This window comes from Miscanthus floridulus, chromosome 12, assembly GCF_019320115.1.
Source record: "Miscanthus floridulus cultivar M001 chromosome 12, ASM1932011v1, whole genome shotgun sequence".
Lineage (NCBI taxonomy): Eukaryota > Viridiplantae > Streptophyta > Magnoliopsida > Poales > Poaceae > Miscanthus > Miscanthus floridulus.
Window position 1 is genome coordinate 62410329 of NC_089591.1, and position 19309 is coordinate 62429637.

General features: G+C 43.2%; 3 protein-coding genes across 3 annotated transcripts; all 3 read right to left on the reverse strand.

Annotated features, from left to right (window-relative positions):
• Window positions 1-593: 593 nt before the first annotated feature.
• Window positions 594-3099, reverse strand: LOC136498159 (cyclin-P4-1-like). The gene is made up of 2 exons (XM_066494114.1): window positions 2612-3099; window positions 594-1198 (listed from the first exon to the last, which is right to left on the reverse strand). The coding sequence occupies exons 1-2, from the start codon at window positions 2983-2985 to the stop codon at window positions 925-927; spliced, it is 648 nt and encodes a 215-aa protein (XP_066350211.1). The 5' UTR covers window positions 2986-3099; the 3' UTR covers window positions 594-924.
• A 1908-nt stretch (window positions 3100-5007) lies between these two features.
• Window positions 5008-7430, reverse strand: LOC136496831 (pentatricopeptide repeat-containing protein At1g02150-like). The gene is given in 3 exon segments (XM_066492582.1): window positions 5008-6503; window positions 6505-6558; window positions 6953-7430. Coding segments are annotated over 3 exon segments (1536 nt in total). The 5' UTR covers window positions 7337-7430; the 3' UTR covers window positions 5008-5405.
• A 2916-nt stretch (window positions 7431-10346) lies between these two features.
• On the reverse strand, window positions 10347-16685 carry LOC136496830 (GATA transcription factor 26-like). Its single transcript, XM_066492581.1, has 8 exons — window positions 16124-16685; window positions 14818-15165; window positions 13410-13836; window positions 11938-12010; window positions 11686-11789; window positions 11419-11599; window positions 11171-11288; window positions 10347-11018 (listed from the first exon to the last, which is right to left on the reverse strand). The coding sequence occupies exons 1-8, from the start codon at window positions 16161-16163 to the stop codon at window positions 10672-10674; spliced, it is 1638 nt and encodes a 545-aa protein (XP_066348678.1). The 5' UTR covers window positions 16164-16685; the 3' UTR covers window positions 10347-10671.
• Window positions 16686-19309: the final 2624 nt, after the last annotated feature.

The following is a 19309-nucleotide window of genomic DNA, read 5'->3' on the forward strand; positions in this document are numbered from 1 at the left end:
TGCATCCGCAGTTCAAACCTACATTTTTCGGAAAAATTCAATAAATCGAAATAAAGTGAAAAAATATAGCAAAATGTAATAAAAATATGCCAAATTTGAACATGTTGATCATGGTACTGTAGGAATGCTTCACAACAAAACTGGCGGCCAAAATAAATTTTTTTTTTTGCCGAGTGCTAGGGCTGACACTCGGCAAAGAGATCCTTTGCCGAGTGCCGACCACGTGGCACTCGGCAAAGGCGAGCCGGCCTGGTGGCCCCTGAGCCGACCACGTGGCAGCTCTTTGCCGAGTGCCTAACGGCCGGCACTCGGCAAAGGTGACGGCCATGGATGCCGTTTGCCCCCTGGCACTCTTTGCCGAGTGTCCCATGTTTGCCGAGAGCCCGGCACTCGGCAAAGAACTTCTTTGCCAAGTGCCTGAGTTTGCCGAGAGTCAGGCACTCGGCAAAGCGTTCTTTGCCGAGTGCTGGGTTTGGCGCTCGGCAAAGTGGCTCTTTGCCGAGTGCCCGAGTTTTGCCACTCGGCAAACCTCTACGCACTCGGCAAAAATCCAGTTTCCTGTAGTGCGACCGGCCCATTCCAAACCAAGCCTATTAGGACCAAACAATTGCACTGTTTCCTATTAAAAAAAACAACTGCACTGTTCCGAGAGTGCAATTTATACCATTCCTTACAAGCACTGTCCTATTTTCCGATTTCTTTTTTTGGTACAGTGCTATTTCCGATTTCCACCAGCAATACAAGACTACAAGAGCATAGGTTACCTAATAGCAAAGCTAAACCTAAACGCTAGATAGCAAATCGATCACACGCAGATGTGATGCCTACGGCACGTACTCCATGCTTGCTTTCAAGCAAGCACGTCTGTACTGTACACGGACACATACATGGTGGCTTGCTTGGAAGCAACCGCTGTACCTGTCTCTATGCAGGTAGCTGCTGCTGCGAACTACTGCTGCTGCCGTCGTCTTCTGACAGGCAGCAGCTGTGCAGCTTTGGACCGGCAGCAGCAGCAGGAGGAGGACCCTCCAGCTCCAGGTATAGCATCTCGGCCCGGAGGACCGCGCAGTAGTGCCCGAACGTCTCCGGCGACACGTTGAGGTCGAACTCGACGGCGAAGAGGAAGTCCACCTCCAGGTAGTTCATCTCCGCCAGGCTGATGCCGCCGACCCTGGCGAAGTAGGCGTTGTTGTAGCACCTGCAAGGTAACGCGTAGCCGTCAGTACAGGCTTGTTTCAGAATTTGGAAATCAGACTAGTAGTGCTTGCCAGCAGTGGGCTGCCAGTCAGACATGCACGCCAAACCAGATGGGCCAAACAGCTGCATCACCAAACCAATTCTTTTAGGGTTGTCAAATGGCGAGTTGAGTATTCGTTTGAGAGAAGAGAAGATGTCACTCCAGTGGACAACTGGGTAATTTGTCTATGAAAAAGACAGTCAGGTTCAGTTCAGATATGATGCTCTTGGCAGGAGAGAATTGTGCCAGTGAGCATCAGCATGGGGCAAGTTGCCCTCCAGTCTAATTCTATCGCAACTTGGCCATGGATTAAATTCCAAAGGGAGGAAAGGTGGTGACAGGGACAGAGAGGGTGAGGAACTTTATCCTATGTTTTTGGGTCCCCAGTGCATGTGTGGCTGTATGGAAGGAACTGGATCAGCTTACTTTTTTTTGTTGGACAAGCAGGATTTTCCCCAGATATTATAGCCCCCAAAATGGCCAACTCAACCTCAAGAGAAGAGAATTAGATAACAATTGGTGTACAAGTACAATACATATAATACTTGCTGCATTTGTCAATGGTATATAATGAAATGTAACGTGTGGTCTTGTCATATGGTTGCTGCATTTTTCAATTGCCAGTGCATACAATTTAGGTACAGCAAGTACCTGTTAGAATTTAGGCAGCAAGTTGGTGAGCTCTGTTCCTTGAAGAACTTGCTCTGCTTATGCATCCTACGTGACTCTGGATTTCAAAATCTGATTGATATCTTAATCTTATCAGAGGCTCCTATATCCAAAATACCACAATTCACCAAGCTTCTTTACTATCGCTATATAGAAGGCATCAGTGTTCACTAATCACTATTCAGTTACACCCTTAACACCAGTTCCAACAGTGGAAATGTGGAATAGAAACTGTAAAATAGATACTTTTAATTCATATAATTCCGAACTAATACATGGCTGACAATGGTTTGTACTGTCTTGTAAAAGGGAAGCAAATATGATATTGTTGGCAAATATGATTGGTCCCAGAATCAGCAACTAGCTAGGTAAAATAGTGATCCAATTTATCACAAAAGAACATGGTTCATATGAGATCAAGCTATCGCGCCGCGGTCTGCGTATTCCTTAGTAATTTGTCTCTGAATTTCTCTCGTATGTAGTATATCCAACGCCTGGCTCCTGAACTTCTACATTTGCGCTCGCTGATCCAACTGTTGCTGTAGGGTGAAAATTCAGGCCGGGAACAAGAAACTGAACGCTACAACGCAAAGAAACCGAACGCCGTACCATCAAGAAATGAACAATTCGATTGCGCGCGTGGAACGATCGTACTAGGAATTGAATTGTGACAAGGGCGATCAGGCGTGAAGCAGGCACACTCACACGTCATCCATGAACTTGACGGCCGCGAGCACGGCGGTGATGAGGAGGCGGTGCACGCTGTACGAGTCCACGGCGAGCGCGCCGCGGCGGCGCCGGCCGCGGCGCAGGAGGCGGTCGAGGTAGACGTACGCCACGACGTAGCACGCGGGGCTGCACCCCGCGAACCGCGCGACGCGCGCCATGTACGAGCGCACCGAGATGTCGGGCCTCGCCGTCGCCCGGAACGCCGACGGCGGTACCAGCGACGCAGCGGACGCGGTCTCGGCGGTGAGCTCGTCAGCCACCGCGTCGTTGCGCTCCACGACCCGCTCTAGGAGCGCGGAGAGGACGCTCACCACCCGCGGTGCGTCTGCCAGGTCCTCCTCATCGGCCATGACCGCCTCTTGCCGTCGTGGGCTCGTGGCCTTCTGGATGATGTGTGTTTGCTTGGCCAAGTTCTTGAGCTTGTGGAGACTTGGAGCTGGAGCAGGGGTGGACTGGACTTGATGTTGGCGAGCTGAAGAGGTTGTTATATAAAATGGAGGGAAGATAGTTAAAAAAAAAAACTGTGTGAATATTTAGGATATACAAAAATCTTGAGGCGATTTTACTTAATTCTGTACTGATCATTTCCATGTTGAGAGAAAGCAGTACTGCAGTAGAAGCGTCAGTATCAAGATCGGCGACCTCATTTTCCAGCATTTCAGTTCTTCATGTAATGCTCAGTCACAATTCTAAATAGGATCTTACAATTTTCGGGACCCTGATTGTACAGCAAAATAGACACAAATGTTGCCAAGTCATTTATACTACGCCCTTCAGATGTTTTTTTTTTTCTAGTTCATGTCATCCAAAGAGTCAATTATCTGCCTTTATGGTCTTCCTCTTCTTTTATATTTTTGGTCGCTTTCATTTTTAACAAAGGAATATCCCTTGCACATCTTACATGATTGGCGCCTGTGGCTGGTTGTTGATTGGTTGGGTAGTAGCTTGGTGGGGTAAAGAGACCAAAACTCTTTCTTTACTGTCTAAGTTGCACGCTCAGTTGTTCTTACTTGAGATTGGCTCATTAGTGGTGTCACAGCCGTGTCAAAATGGTGAGATGTGAGTGATGCTCAATGAGTGCCAAAATGGACAGGTGCACCTGGATCAAAGATCAGTCGGTTAAAGTATTTTTCCATAATTGCATGTTTCTTTTTTTGTTTTCAAAATTTCTTCCATGCTTATTTTTTAAAAAAAAAGCATTTAAGCAATATAATCAGGTGGACGTGTCAATCACATGCCCACAGTTCTCTTTCTGTGCACAAATTGTTACAAATGGAAGTGGCGATCACGTCTAAGGTCAAACACTGGAACCACCAATTGGATGGCACCAAAGCGCATCACAACATGGCTAGGTTTTAGCGTGCGCCTCCAGTCACTGCAGAACACCTTTTCTAATGTGGCCAGAAGCTGATTTGTCTCTGATGATTCAAAGCAAATTATCCAGCACCAATGCACAGTTGTTCTGTTGTTATATGTTTAGTATTAATAAATACTAGTACTAGTTAGCTTGCATGTTGTATCCCTTTTATATGTTAGCTTTGATGCCAACTACTCATACTACAGAAGATTAGATCGAGAGAGTTCAGATCATGTCCTAATGTCCTTGTCCGTATTATTGTCCAGGACACAGATTCAGTAGGCTCAACTGTGTGTAATTTGCAACAAAGAACTGCAACTTTATTCAAGGGGATATGGACAAAGCTGAGTAACTGATTCTATTTCTTACCTTGTATCGCCACTGTTCGTTTACCACCTATCTTTGATGGAATCTGACCATTTACGTGTCACACCTTAATTTTAATTTAGATGCAGCAAACGCGCCCATCAGGTGACTGCCAACTACCCTTGTGTAGTCTCTCTACTCTCTAGTGGCCCCCCACATGCTTTATTTCACATTGCTGTGAACAATCTGCTGACAAATAAGCTGCCTTTTTGAAGGATAGAGATTGCTCAGCAAAGTAGCACCACCTACTAGAGCGAATACCGGGTGGTCCTGAGACTTGCGACGAATTCGGCTACCATTATCCAGATACAAAGATATATTGAACATAAATGTAGCAATCAAAGAAAAAAACATGCCAATCCTACAGGAAGGAGCTGCATATGATATATGTAAGTATGCGCTATGAAGTTCGCAAGCCCGTAGAGTAAGTGTGAAGCAAAGGGCCGGAGTAAAACTAAGTAGTGTCAAGTCAAAGAGTGACAACATGTGAGCATTGAAGTACCCCTTCAATCCCAAGAACGAGAAGTGACCGTGAGGAGAAAAAGCTTCTAGTCCTTCGATTGACTTCGAAGGTAATCAAGCAAAGCAATCGAATCTAATTTATGTACAAATTAAGAAACTGAAACGATTTCTGGACAGAAAGTAAGCAAACTAAACTGGTTGCTGATAAAATAATTATTTGCACTGAGAAGGCTTGATTAAACCTCAAAAATAATGTAAATATACACTCGGAAGTACAAATAAGCCATCTAAGTGTCCTCTTGTTGACATTTTGAGGATTTTTTTGAAGAAACATTTTGAGGATTTCTATCTAAGCCAAGTGATCGGAAAGATCTATGTACCTCATTTTTCTGATTTCGTCTAGGGGGACAACTGATCGAATGCATTTTATCTAACCTCTCTGATGGATGTAACTGTACCAGATGAACTCACGTGGGCAATAGGTTCTCATGGTATTTTAGAAACATTATGGGCTAGTAATGCGATTGTTCAATGCACCATACTCATCATATCATTGATTCAATGGTATGTCGTACTCTTTCCATGCTACGTGCCCGCAAAAGCATAGGTGTTAATCAGTGACTTGTATTCTTCATCCTCAGCACATCCTCTACTTGCAAGTACACTCACTAACCTGTCTGCACCTTCTGCGTCATTCTTCTCCTTAAAACTTGCCAGGAGACTCTCAACATTGGTGGGCCTTGGTTTCCATTTATTTGCACTTTTAATTGCTGTGGCTTTTTCCATACATGACAGAGCTTCAGATATTTTATCATCCTTCATGTAGGCTGTGGCAAGGATTTCCCAGGTGTTTGGCTTGGGATTTCCACCTTTCTCAACAAATCGATTCAGAGTTTGCTCAGCCTTTGTAATCAAACCTTCTTTAGCATACCATGCTAATAAAATGTTCATGGTCTTAGGATCGAAACTAGAGCTTTTGGATGCCCATTCCTCATATAGAAGCTCAGCTCCCTCGATATCTCCTATCCTTATAAGAGCAGACAGTAACTCCTGGTAACCCAGGTTATGAATCATAGGGAAAGTTGCCTTATACCAGTTCCAAATACGGTAAACCTCTTCCTTCTTGCCAAGATGGCTATAGAGTGTCATGAGATAGTGAAAACACTTTTTCTCCCGGCCAGTTGTTCTCTTTTCAGCATCTTTCAAGCATTCTTCTGCCTTGTCAGAGTTTCCTAGCTTAATATACATGCTAGCCAGAGTAGTATAAGTAGTCCAATTGGCAACAACAGACTCATCAGCAATCATCTGGCTAAAGACTCGCTCCATTTCTTCAGCATCTTGTTTAGCCGCGCAACTCTTTATCCAAATGTTGTAAGTGCAGACATCAAAAGAAACATTTCTTTCCTTCATCTCATCAATAATTGCCAACACTTCATTAGGTTCCCCAGCATCCACATAGAAATTCATCAGCACATTACAAGGTAATGTATCAGATGCGAATCCTTTTTTCCTCATTTGCTCAAATGTGTCTTCTGTTTTCTCTTTCATCATAGCTTGGGCGTAAACATTGAGAAGGGAACCATATGTCCGCTTGTCCTTCATGGCATCAGGGAGCTCATCAAAGTATTTCTCAGCATGTGAAACACCGCGTACTTTAGCAATCAGGTCCAACTGGATTGCCATAGTCACTCGATGAGAGAGAAAATCTATCTCTGCGCTCTGTCATCCAATCGTAAACCTGTTCATGTGATGGAAATTTTTTATGAGAACCAATATCAAGGATATCACTCTTATGTTTGGCCATCAGAAGATGCATCAAGAATGTTGTAGATTCTAATGCCTAGTCATCAATAAGCATTTTCGCAGGATGAGCAGCGAAAGGATATGTGAGATCGGTAAGGGAACCAAGCTATTTTTTCCTACCCCTAATTATTGATCTTACACCGCTCGAACAGTACCTATTTTTCAATTGGATTTCAGGTTCATGTATAAACCGTTTCGATCAATATAGTTAAGTAGGTGGGGATCCGCCGAATTGTTTGAAGGAAAAAAACATTGAACACACAGTCGCACTAGCTGAAACCGAAGGGGAATATGTCGGTGCGAGGAACGGATCGCAATAGTATAACTACCTGGAGCGCGAGGTTGAACCTCCTGAACTTTCGGAGCTCCTTGGCGATGCGGCAGAGCTCCCACTTGTCGAGGCGGCGCTCCCCTTCGTCCCAGGCCCCCAGCGTGCGCCCCACGGGCCGCCCGCCGTGCCCCACAGCTATGCGCCGGTACAGGGTGCTCCAGCGCAGTGTAGGTCGACGCTCGTAATCCACCGCCCCATAGCTGTGCACCTTCACCACCCGCTGCCCGGCAGCAGCAGACGACGATGGGGTGCTCGAGGAGGAGGAGGAGGCCGCGCACCTCACAGTCACTGCAACCACCGCCGCAGCGACACACGTACGCCGCTGCGGCGACGAGCGTGCCGGGGTTAGGGGGGAGGAGGAGGTGACGAGGTGGAGCAGCATGGTGAGCGAGCGTGCGGGGGCGGGCGAGGAGCCGAGGAGGAGGAGGGCGGCTTCCGCTGCGGATGAAGCCAAGGGGATAAGAGTGGGGACTGGGGAGGCGAGGCGGAGGCTGCGCGGGTTCGGGGTTGGTCTGGTGCTTTAGGATTCGTGCGCGGGAATCCGCACTATCCGGGCCCACGTACCGCCTGCCTTTCCGTCTTCCCGCGCGGATTTGTATTGATGGACCGTGATCTGTTTCCTTTTGGGCCGTGGTTCGGCCTGTTAAATCTGCAGGGGAAAATTAATCCATTTTATCTCCCTATCGTCTTAATCTAACTTTCATCCTCAAACTCTAAAATTATAAATTTTATCATCTGAACTCTCAAAACATTCCAAATTACCTCTATTCCCTAGTTTGAAATGGTTTTGAAGGTAGTTTTGTCCTTTCTTAGTTAAAAAATCAAGTAAATACATTTCGTAAGGTTTTTAAACCATAGAAAATGTCTCTAAGCTTCTAAAAATTTGGAGAAGAATCCTATAGATATATTGGAAACAAAAAGCCAAATAAAATACATAGATCTCATGAGAACAAATCTAGAAGCTTCCCAAAAATAGATTTAGCTCTAGAAAAATGGGAAATATCTAGAGAAATCCTAAAACATTCTAGTTGATGTCTAATCACGTTTTGATAGCTCCACAATAAACATAAGTTGCAACTCACATGAATGTGTTAAACATTAATTTATATTGCAACCATGCTAGTTGCATCTCATGGTTTTTTTGTATGTAAGGTTTTCTAAAGCATGTTTAGACATGGATTAGAATGATTTGGTATTTGTTTTCTTTTTTATGATATTTTTCCATTTTACAAGAGCTAAACATAATCTTTGGATTGGAAGTTTCTTGATTTATTTTCACAAGCTCTAAATATTTTAGGGTTGGTCATATCCTAATCTACTCTAGATTCTTGGAACTTTTAGAACCTTGACATTATTTTGTGGTTGAAAAGCCTTGTCATGTATTTATTAGATTTTTTAATAAAAAGGGACAAAATGCCTTCAAAACCATTTCAAACTAGGGCAAGGAGGTAATTCAAATAGTTTTGAGAGTTGAGGAGGTAGATGTCTGGTGTAAGAGTTTAAGAAGAAAAATCTGACTATGCGTGGAGATAAAATGGACTTCCTTCAATCCGTGACTGCTCCGCCCCAATACTGCTATTGATCTGTTTGGGAAACCAAGTTGTTGGCCACCTCCTCCCCCCCCCCCCCCCCCCCCCCCCACCAAGTCCATATGTATATCTTTGGGGTCACTAAATTGGTAACTATTTTTTATTAACGATTTTTGCTTTTATTTTACACTTCTAAAAATATAAAACATGAACTCATCCATGTTTAATAGGTATAGATGGTTTGGGCTAGCGACAACTTTCCTTTCTTCTATCAAGACGCATTTCTTTCCTTGCGCATCTTATTCGGTTATTCCTCTTCTTCGCCCTCCGCTTCTCGACTATGATACTTAGCCTTCACCATCTTCTCACACAATCATCAACTAGAAGGCTGCGGGCATGGCGCTTGTATTATTTCTTTCTGCGCGCATCTTATTCCTCTTTTCCACCCTCCGCTTTTCGGCTACACTAACTTTCACCATCTCGTCATAGAGCCATCAACCTGACCTTCACAACCCGCAAACACATAAATTCTTGTGTTATTTTGTTCTTACAATGGAAGACCTTGCATGACCAAAGTAGGTTGGATGATTGAGTCGTCGCAAGATTCCACCACTTGTCCACTTCTAGCTTTAGTTTGGGTGTCGCCGCCGTTATCTTAGGTGAGGATCTCTATAAGATAAGCAAATTTGAAACTTGGATATAGACAATAGTTGCAATTTGAGTTGTTATGAGATAGAATTCAACGTTTTAAATAAAAAAGTTTTCGATCTCTAGTGGAAAGGAAAAAATGTCCAGTCAAAAGCTTTAGATCCGAGTTGATATTTTTTATACGCAGATTCAAAGTTATGAAATGGAGTTGAAATTCAGGCAATTACTAGAGAACTTGCCTTGTTCAAGTAGAAACATGGGATCTTCAAGGATTGGAGATATTTAGAGAGGTGAGCAGCCAGCTCCACAAGGGGAGGGAGGGGAGGTAATTTTTTCTAACTATAGAAAATATAAAGTCTCAACAGTTTGCTTATACCAATTATAAGCAAATGGTGTTGATATTCAGGCAGTTACTAAAGAACTCGCCTTGTTCAAGTTGAAAGATGGGATCTTCGAGGATTGGAGAAATTTAGTGGAGGTGATCAGCCAGCTCCACACAGGAAGGGAGGGGTGGTAAATTTTTTCTAACTACAGCTTGCCTCAACAGTTTGCTATATCAATTATAAGCAAATATCTGTCAAAGGAACAGTGGAAACATATATAATCTGGTAAAGCTACATCAGTTGAATCGTCAAAATGTACAAACAGAAAAGTAAAGCACAATGTGTTGGCATTTGCTTCAAATCATGTACTAAGCCATATAACACAATTAAAAAGAACAATATCCTGTCAAGATGATTCGAAGTGAAACCATTTGGAGAAAGGGTTGTTTAGTTTGAGCTTTTAACTTTAAGTAGCCAAACCACTATTTTAGGTACCATGATAAAGCCTCATAAATGTCAAAACCCGGATAAATTTGTTTTTTTTAGTTTATAACCGCCAAGTAGGAGCAATGCATTTCCCACATTCAGATTTGACTCGATCCGGCCTAGGTGCAGTCTAGGCAATGCAAAAAAAATATTAGGCACACGGTCGAATTCTGACAAAACCAAGTGCTGACAAAACTGAGGCCGCTAGGGCTGTTGCCAGTGACCTAAGGCCATGCTCAGTTGCACATATCTCCAACTAACGCTATCATCATCCACATTGTCTTGGCTCAAGAGTCAAAACTCAAGAGGTCCTGCAATGCAGACACGAACAGCCATGCACATGCTCTGAACTGGACAAACAGGTGAGCTAACTAACACTTCAGCGCCCATAGCAAACAATATTACATACATAACTCTCCAATATCCTATCTTTTTTTCATTTTCCTGCAATAATGTGATATATTTTCCACACAGAGATAAGTTAATACTTTCTCTATGAGCCATATGCTACAGAAAACCAGCAGAAACCTAATCCAAAAGCATGCTACAAATGTCAGCTGAACGGACAATTTGCCAAGTTGGCAGACGACGCACATTGTTATGTAAATTAGGGCAATGGCAGACGCATAACGACCATTGGTGATCGGCAAATAGAGGCGCCACGATCCAGGAGGCTAAAGTAAACTGCAACTACTGGCTGTTCCTAAGCTGCTTGCTGATGTGACCAGAGACTATGGTTGCTTCAGGCACCCTTCTCCTTCAGCAACCCTACCCATAGAGGTGGAGCTGCGGGTTGTAGAGCTCATCAGCTGAGATGGTTGACAGAGAAGTTCTGCCTCTGGGTGTCGTGCATTGAGAGGTATCTCCAGCAGCAAGTCTTGATCAGAGTCGGCATACTGAGGAGGGACCAGTAATGATAACTTTTCTGGGGGTAACATGAATAAATTAAGTGCTCCTCCAGTGCAGGTTGAATCTTTGGTGGCGTAGCCAGATTTTGGCAAAGATGAACTTTCAAACTGAGGAGCCAAAGCCCCAGATTTTAGAACTCGTAGAGGACTCCTCATGGTACCATCTAGTTCTGCATGTTTACAAGCAAAGCAAATAAGAACCCTTCTTTGTGTCACTGACATAAGGACATAGTGAAATAGGATTATACTATGTAAGACATTTTTGGATGTCATAACTAGAAACTTGATGCAAATCAGGATCAGAGGAACTAATATTGCTAACCTGCATCACTCTGAAAGTGGGTGTCACGGGATCTTTTAAGTGGTTTCATAGTAGACTTGGTAAAGCCTTCCGGTTCATTGATGCTCCCCACTCCCCCGGTTTCCTTAGTTCCCTTTTCCTGAACAGAGAAAGAATTAATTAGCCATGTACAAGCAAGCTTGGAAGTTCACATAGGCATTAATTTAAAAGACAATAAAGTCAAAGGGGAAAGCAAATGTAGGTAAATGTATTAGAAAGCATTGTAATACCTTTTTCTGTTTATAGCACTCCAGCCATTTGCATTTTGTTAAATTAGTTAAGGCAAGCGTCTTCACTTTCTTCCATTCCTCATCACCAGATAAGGATGGGTCAAGAATTCCCTCTCCAAGCAGCATCTGGTAGCTGTCTATAGCATCAGAGAATTGGATAGAACTGAACATGCTTCTAAGGCTGCAGCAAGAACAAGACACAAATGAGGACTAGCACAAAGTGACCACAATTTGTATTAGTGAAACTTTGGGCAAGAATAAGTAAACCTTTCAGGAGGTGCCAAGGAATCCACAGGAGGAAGAAATTTGAGCAACTGTTGTTGATCCTCTTTAGTTAGATATTTCATGAAGTTAGTATAGTTTATAACATCCTGCTCAAGAAGGATAGGGCAGCATACAGGTTGAGTTTCAATGATTAGCCAAAATATGAAAACATTAAACATATCCAGTGGTGTTCAGTGCAAATAAACATATACAGATCATCAACCTGAACAAAAAAAGCGTGCATAGGAAGGATACCTCTAAATCTACGGAAACTAAAGGTGAATCAACACTCTCCAGGACATGCTGATTCTCATAATGAAGTTTATCCCTGCAAAACAGAGATATAGAACAAAAAAAGAAAACTTAAATTGTTTCTTACCAAAGTAACTTGTTTAACCAATTTTCAATGAGCATAGAGAATAAAACCAATACTCAAATACCACTTCTATGCTAATAAGAATAGAGAAATTTTATAGCGCTTGGAAATAATGAGCCATTCATTAGGATAGATCTGATGGTTAAAAATTAAGAAGAACCGATATAGAGGAACTTAAGTTGTGGACCGGAACCTAAAATTAGTGGGGTATGAACCAGTTACATATTAATTTCGAAGGGTATAATAGTACATTTAGGGTTTCTGGCTTGGCCTGATCCATGTGTACGGCGTTTCGGGAGAGGCAGCCGGCGAATCAACATCGGTGGCAGCGCCTATGGCAGCCCACTGTCCTACTCGCCGTCTTCCACTCGTCCCCTCAGCCCTCACCACATTCGTCGCTGTGCAGTAAGAGGCAGGGACGAGCACAGCAGGGCGTGTGTCAAGTCAAGCAGCCGGTGTGGAGCTTGGGGAGGGGCTGGTGCTCGGGTCCGACGCAGCCAAGCAGCAACCGCTTGGGGAAGTGAAGCTAGGCGAGTCAATAGTATTCTTAAAATCCATTGATGCGTAATCTAGTTCGTGGCCCTTGTGGGAGCATCGGATTTGGCCCATTCTTGAAACAGCGAACCAACAAACAACGAATATCTGAAAGCCTACAGATAGGCTCTGAATTTTATCATCAGAGCTTATTGATGGCTAACCTCAGTTCAGTAGCAATACTACCCAGTACCCACTACAGTCAGGTAGGAATTCAGTAAAGTACTACTTTGCATTTGTCGTTGTGGAATGTTACCCTGTATTTCCTCACCACATTCAAGAACATAACATCACCTACAACTAGTTAGCACTGCGGTCTTGTTCTTGATGAACCCGTGTTGGCAGGCAAACGCCAATGCTGGTGGCAGTAAACTGAACTAAATTATTCTAGCACTTCTGATGCCAACGTTCCCAATCACCTTGGCCTCGATCCCAGTCCCCAGCCGCCGCTGCTGTCGAGGACGAGCCCAACGCCCCAAGAGGCCGAGGTTTTGGAGAGGGAGCCGTCGCCCCATGGTTTTTCAATCAAGTGGCGAAGCATAACTGCGCAGAAGTGCACAACGTACCACCTGCACGGAGACTACCGAGGCAGGCTTGGGCAGGCAGGCAACGGTGCCCTGGGCAATCGAGCTGCGGCGATGCAGGCGGCAGAAATACTCTAGCGTCTGGTCAGTCTAAATTAGAGTTAATGGTGAGCTGGGTAAAAGTACTAAAGTACCCCTAATTACAATAATTATCTTCCGTTAATGATCAACAGCTGGAAATAAACCTGCTAAGCACTGTAACAAGTCTCATAAGAATATAAAACGTATAGTACCTTCTAGCATTGTCTTCCATATGCAGCGGCGACTTCTTCGGCCTTGCAGTTGGAGCATTTAAGTTAATTGCTGCCTTGTTTCCACTGTGAACGACAAATGAGGCAGAGCCTGAATATGATTCACTTGTAATGTATGATTTATTATCTGCAGGAATGGAGCTTGCTTCTGATTCTTCCTCCAGTGATTTCGAGTTTGGATGTCTTAGAAGCACACTTCCAGAGCCTATCTCAAAGGAACCGACAGGAGTTTCAGTATGGTATAGTAGGTCTTCCTCTGATGATCCTGAAAGGTTATATAACTGCTCTCCATGCATGATTGAGTTCAGATCTTTTGCAAGCTTTTCTACAGGTGAAGGTTTCAGACGGGTGACACAGCTAATCTTTCTTGATGGCACTAGAGACTCCCAAGCATGTGACTGTGCTGAACCTGAATTGGCAATACATCAGAGAGTCAAATAACATAGTAAAAAAAAAGGCAGACCCAATGCCGGAGGCTCCCACATGAGTGGGGTCTGAGGAAGGGATAAACCGAGACAAGCCTTTCCCCCGCAAAATCTGCGAAGAGGCTGCTTCGAACCCACGACCTGGTGACTCAGTGAGACAGCTCTCACCACTGCACCAGGCCTGCCCTTCTCAAATAACATAGTAGAACAAAGAAAATAAGGTAAGTTCTACATAAGCATGGTAAATGTTGAGAATCGTTATTAGATCTTCATTTTGTTTCATGGTTCAATTTCATTAGATATCACTTCAGAGATGTGATTAAGGTATACATGCTATTGGCAAATCTTGTGAATCGGTATTAGACCTTTATGGTGTTTCATGGTGTTGATGTGATTAAATATCACTTCAGAGATGCGGTAAAGGGAGACACACTATTAGTACGTATGCTGTATCAAGTATCAATATTTACTTACTTAGTGAAATATTATCTTCACCATATATTAGGCTCCATGCCATCTGAACCCAATATGTAATAGATCGCAATCCTTCATTGTTTGCTCATGATAATAATAGTAAGTAATTTCGTCACAAGTAGCTATGATTTATCAAACCCAATATGAGTTCCTCATCTAGACTAAGACAAAACAGGAGTTTATACTAAAAGAAAAAAGTTTGGGTGGAATCACTATGTTCGTGAAAAACAGAGACGAACAATCAGATCTGCATTACAAACTTACTACTAATTTGATCTCCAAAAGGGGAGCAGTATAGAATAAAAATATATGACATCTAAATAAAATTTTAGTTTATTGAGCATAACTTTGAAGACGAGCATCCAAGAATGCACTTCTGACCCTAATAATCACTCATCGAATTGAATACAATCACATGTGCATCGAAAAGAATGAGAGGGAACCGAACCATATTATTAAGAAACAGTATAGTAGGCATCGAGATCACTGACCAGTCATTTCACTTGCATCAGCAGCACCATATGGGGCACAACTCTCAGAGTATGATACTGCAGATCCCGAACTAGACTGATAGCTTGGGTCAACACCCCCCATCTTTCGGAAATTCTGACCAGAAAATGGTCCATTCTCCGTTATAATTTGATTTGTTTTTTTCTTCTGTGACTTCGACTTTGATGTCGGTGGCTTCAGCTTGCTAACTCTGGGTTCAACATCATCAATATCGTCCTTGCGGTGCATTGGGGTGTAGTTTGCCAATGAACCCTTCGTTCTCCATCTCGAGCCACAAGCATTGCAGAGCACCGGCTTATCTGGTGGCCCATTTCGCCACAGGGGAGTACCTGTTCCAGCATTTTGCCATGAGAAATCCATCAAAACTGATGCACAAAAATATGCCCAGCGTACAGGTTCAGAGTTAATATCACAATTTACATGTAGTAGGAGATGATGCCAAGGTAGGGAACATAGAAAAAGGGCAATAAACTATACACATTATCAAGAATGTATCCAGAAGGCATCATGAATCTAATCACATACATTCAGACTAAATATTTCAGATAATGCTTCCAGTGCCTCAATGGTTAGTTCAACTGTACAGGCTTGCAATTCTTAATCTGCTGCGGTATGCAATGGTGATACTGAATGCATATAGCCACTTCAAAGGAGCATTTTGCAGCAGTAAGAGCTACAAAAAAGTTCAGAACATATAATGATATTGGCACGAAATGGGATAAGCCTGTGTACATTAAACAGGAAACCTAAGTTTTCACTTCAATGGCACCCTGAAACTAAGTATTTATGTAGCTGCAGCAGCAATCAAACTCTAGTTTTATCTGATTGGCAGAAGCAAATGGTTATTTTCTTATTGTAGAATAGGAGTCTGAGCTGCATCTAATCTCCCATTATCTGCAGAAGTTATCTAAGAAGTGTATATCCACCGTAGTCAAAAACAAGTCTAAATGTGTTCTGTGAGCATGGTATAATCTGTTCCTCACGTAGAGAATTTTACAACCGTATCCACAGATTTCTCTTGAACACTCCCCAGGCAGTTGAATGAATTTGGACTAGTAACAAACCATCAACGAACACAGAAAGAACACGGAAACATGAGGAATCCGAGTCCCACGCAGTCCAAAGATTTCGTCCGAGGCCCGCTTCCCAGATGCATAATTGGGGGAAATCATCTCCAAAGAAGTACTACTTGCTGAGGAACAAAGGGGGGAAGGGGGACGAAAACAAGAGAAAAAGGAAAAAACAACTGGAAGAAAAAGTCTAGCTTTATTCAAGAAAAGAGCTCACTTGTGACTCCGCAATGATGGCAGGGTCCTTGCTTCCCCATGATTCTCTCTGCTCCTCACCACCTCACAGGTGAAGAAGAACGGACCAGAGGAAAATCCCAAGAAAACATACACGGGAAAAACAAAGCACAAACAAGCAGTTTCGCCTGTACAGGTAAATTCTTGAGCAAAAGAAAGGGGAAAAAAAGCAAGAACTATTTCTCTGTATGAATCTCGTCAAACCCAGAGGGGATTCCTGGGGACAATTCCACAGCCCATGGAGTTCTCAAAAACCAAGTCCTGCTTGGTTGGTGTTCTTCTTCCCTTCTTCCTTTCCTTTCTATATGTTTTCCTCGTTCTGCATCCAGTCTTTTAGAGAGAGGGTAGAAGAGAGAGAGGGGGGGGGAAAGGGATGGAGAAATAATAGAGGAAGGAATGCAGCAGCAGCAGCAGCAGCAGCCAGATGGGGATTTACAAAGGCCGGGTGAAAGGCATTTGGAGAGGAATCCAAAATAATTATATAGTTTAAAAGCTGGATGTTATTATTAACTAGAGAGAGAAGCAATTAGCAATTGGGCAAAGTAGGAAAAGGAGATGAGGTAGAGAGCGAGAGGGAAGGCAAAGCTTCTTTCTCTCTTGTATCTTTCGGGCCTTGGGGTTGGTTTTTGTTGTGATTTCATTTCATCCAATTCCATTATTATCCATGTGGTGTGTGTTCGCGTGTCCTTAAATCTGGCTTGATTTATTTTTTTTTATTCGGAATAATGTTTTTCTCTCATAAATTCCTCCAGCATTCTTTTAAATCATCCAAATTCCTCCAGAATTTCTCCAAGCGAACAGGCACAGTTGAAGTTGAGGATATTTCTTTACACTAATTAGTCAATTTGCTTAACTTTAAAGCCCTCCACTCTAGGTACATTAAAAGAATCTTTTTGCCTTGTGCCATTTACATCTCACCCCCTGTGTACGCAGTGCATCGTCCGGATACGCTACACAAGCTCAAACTGCTCAACCGGAGATCCCTGTATTCTGTGAAGTTGAAATTGAAAAGTCCATTTTGATAGGTTAAAATAGTTTTTATAGGGCACGATGCAATTTGGTGTATGCACTTCAGGCATGCTATTGCGAGATTATTAGGCACCCTTTGGCAGATTTTTGCTACGTTTTCCATCGACTTAACCAAAAACTCTACCATAAGTGCACATGTGGGAATGGCTTTTGAAGCTAAAACCAAGTAAAAATCAATGAAGTCCAGGCCATTTCACCTATAAGCCGAAGCCACAGAAAAATGGTTTTTTCCTAGTAGAGATGCCCAAACCCTACTAAAAAGTGATAACTTTTTATCGTGCGAGAAACGCAGGAACGTACTACATTTAAAAAAAATTATAATTGTTGTGCATTTCATATCTCATGAAATAATTTAGGCATGTATTTAGAAATGAAGTACTACAAGTCAATTTTTTGTGAGCTTCTAGCATCAATTCATGGATAAGAATTGAAAATATGTGTATGCATGAAGATTTTAGGCGAAGAGATCAGACATGGAGGTGACCAAAGAAAGGAGGAAAATATTTTTGAAGTGACGGTGTTCAATGCATAAGATAAAATCCAAAGACACCAAAGGAGTGTGGATTGTTACTGTGGAAAGAGAAAAACTGAGAACTTACGATGCGACGTCTAGAAGACACACAGGTGAACTGAGGGCGAGTCATTTTCTGGCATCGATCTTGGCTGCTCCCCCTCGCCTCTGGTGACCTCTTTGGCCCCGAAGGGTGGGGAAACCTCGATTTCAACCGGTGTACATACCCTATGCTACTAGGTTTGTATTAGGTAGGTTATTGTTCAATTTACCTGTGGTGGCGACGCTTTCACGGGTGCTGTTGTTGCCTCCGTTTCATCACCGTCAGTCGCGTGGAGGACTTCGGCACGGCTGGTTGCAGGGCGCCCTTCGGCATGCGGTGCTTCGGCTCGTTCACTAGCGGAAGTGTAAAGCTTCCATTCCCTCTTTTTCGAAAGGGTGGGCACTTTCGGCATCCCCTTTGGTGGGTTCCTTGTTCATGTTGTTGACGGTATTGGCAGTGGTGAAATAATCTTCCGATCATCGATCTCATGGTCGGCGGTGGCAGATCCCTCTTCCTCTCCTTTTCTTCACATGTCGGCGACCGATGCTTGTTTAGCGCCAACGATGCATTCTAGTGGGGTTTCGAGGCGCTAGCCTTGCGGCAAATCCAAGGGTTGGCGCCCCTTGTGAGGCTAGGAGGTGGATCTTGGATTGATCTCGTCAGTTGTTTTCGGCGGATGAAATTTAGGCGACGACGACGAGAACATTCTTGTGTGTCTGGGTGTCGTGTGTTGTAATTTCTAATTTTGCCAGGGTCTTTTCTGTAAGACTGGGATGTACCGTGCTACGGTTTCTTAATATAATTTTTCCTTTCGCAAAAAAGAAGACACACAAGTGAACTGGAAAATTGCAATAAGAATACCACAACAAACTGATGTTTATGCACCTCTTCGATTACAGTCTAAGATAATTGGTACAAGCTTAAAGGGGTAGCAACCACAGCGCGATAGCAATAGCTCTTAGGTAGCATGAGTTAATTTTTTCTGCAAGGATGAGTTAGGTTTATGGTATCTAGTGGTCTCTTAGACATAGTTCACTGGAGGAGGTGATAGAGGGAAACCCTATATCACTATCCGCGCTAGGAAATGTGAAAAAAATAGTCAAAATTTGATACCTCTTTGGAATAAGCATAAATTGTATTTGCATTTGTGTGTGTGTGTGTGTGTTTTGTTTACACGCTATTATTGATGTACAAAATCCCTCTTCCCTCTTGGCTATTCAAAGTATGGAGACGACTAAAGTAGAAAGTTAGGAGTATTAAACAGAGAAATCTCCTAGGATATGTGGACATAATTTCCCAACGGCTTAGCATATAAACTCAGATTTGGTGTGAAGACAACTAGTATTTAGAAGCAGAGTGCGAAAGCACTCCAGGGTCCCAATATGGAAGGCTGCGTGCACAGCACTGTCCCGAAATCCGTTTTAACGTGTTTGCCAAAAATAACAACAGGGTGACTCTCGTACTACTATTCTCTCTCTGGGTGATCTTGCCAAGGAAATTAGGCAGGGTCACCTCGTCCACCTCGTGCGAGCCATGTTTTACTTTGACCCCACCAAATGGCCGGTGTTTCTTCTGGGTTAACATAA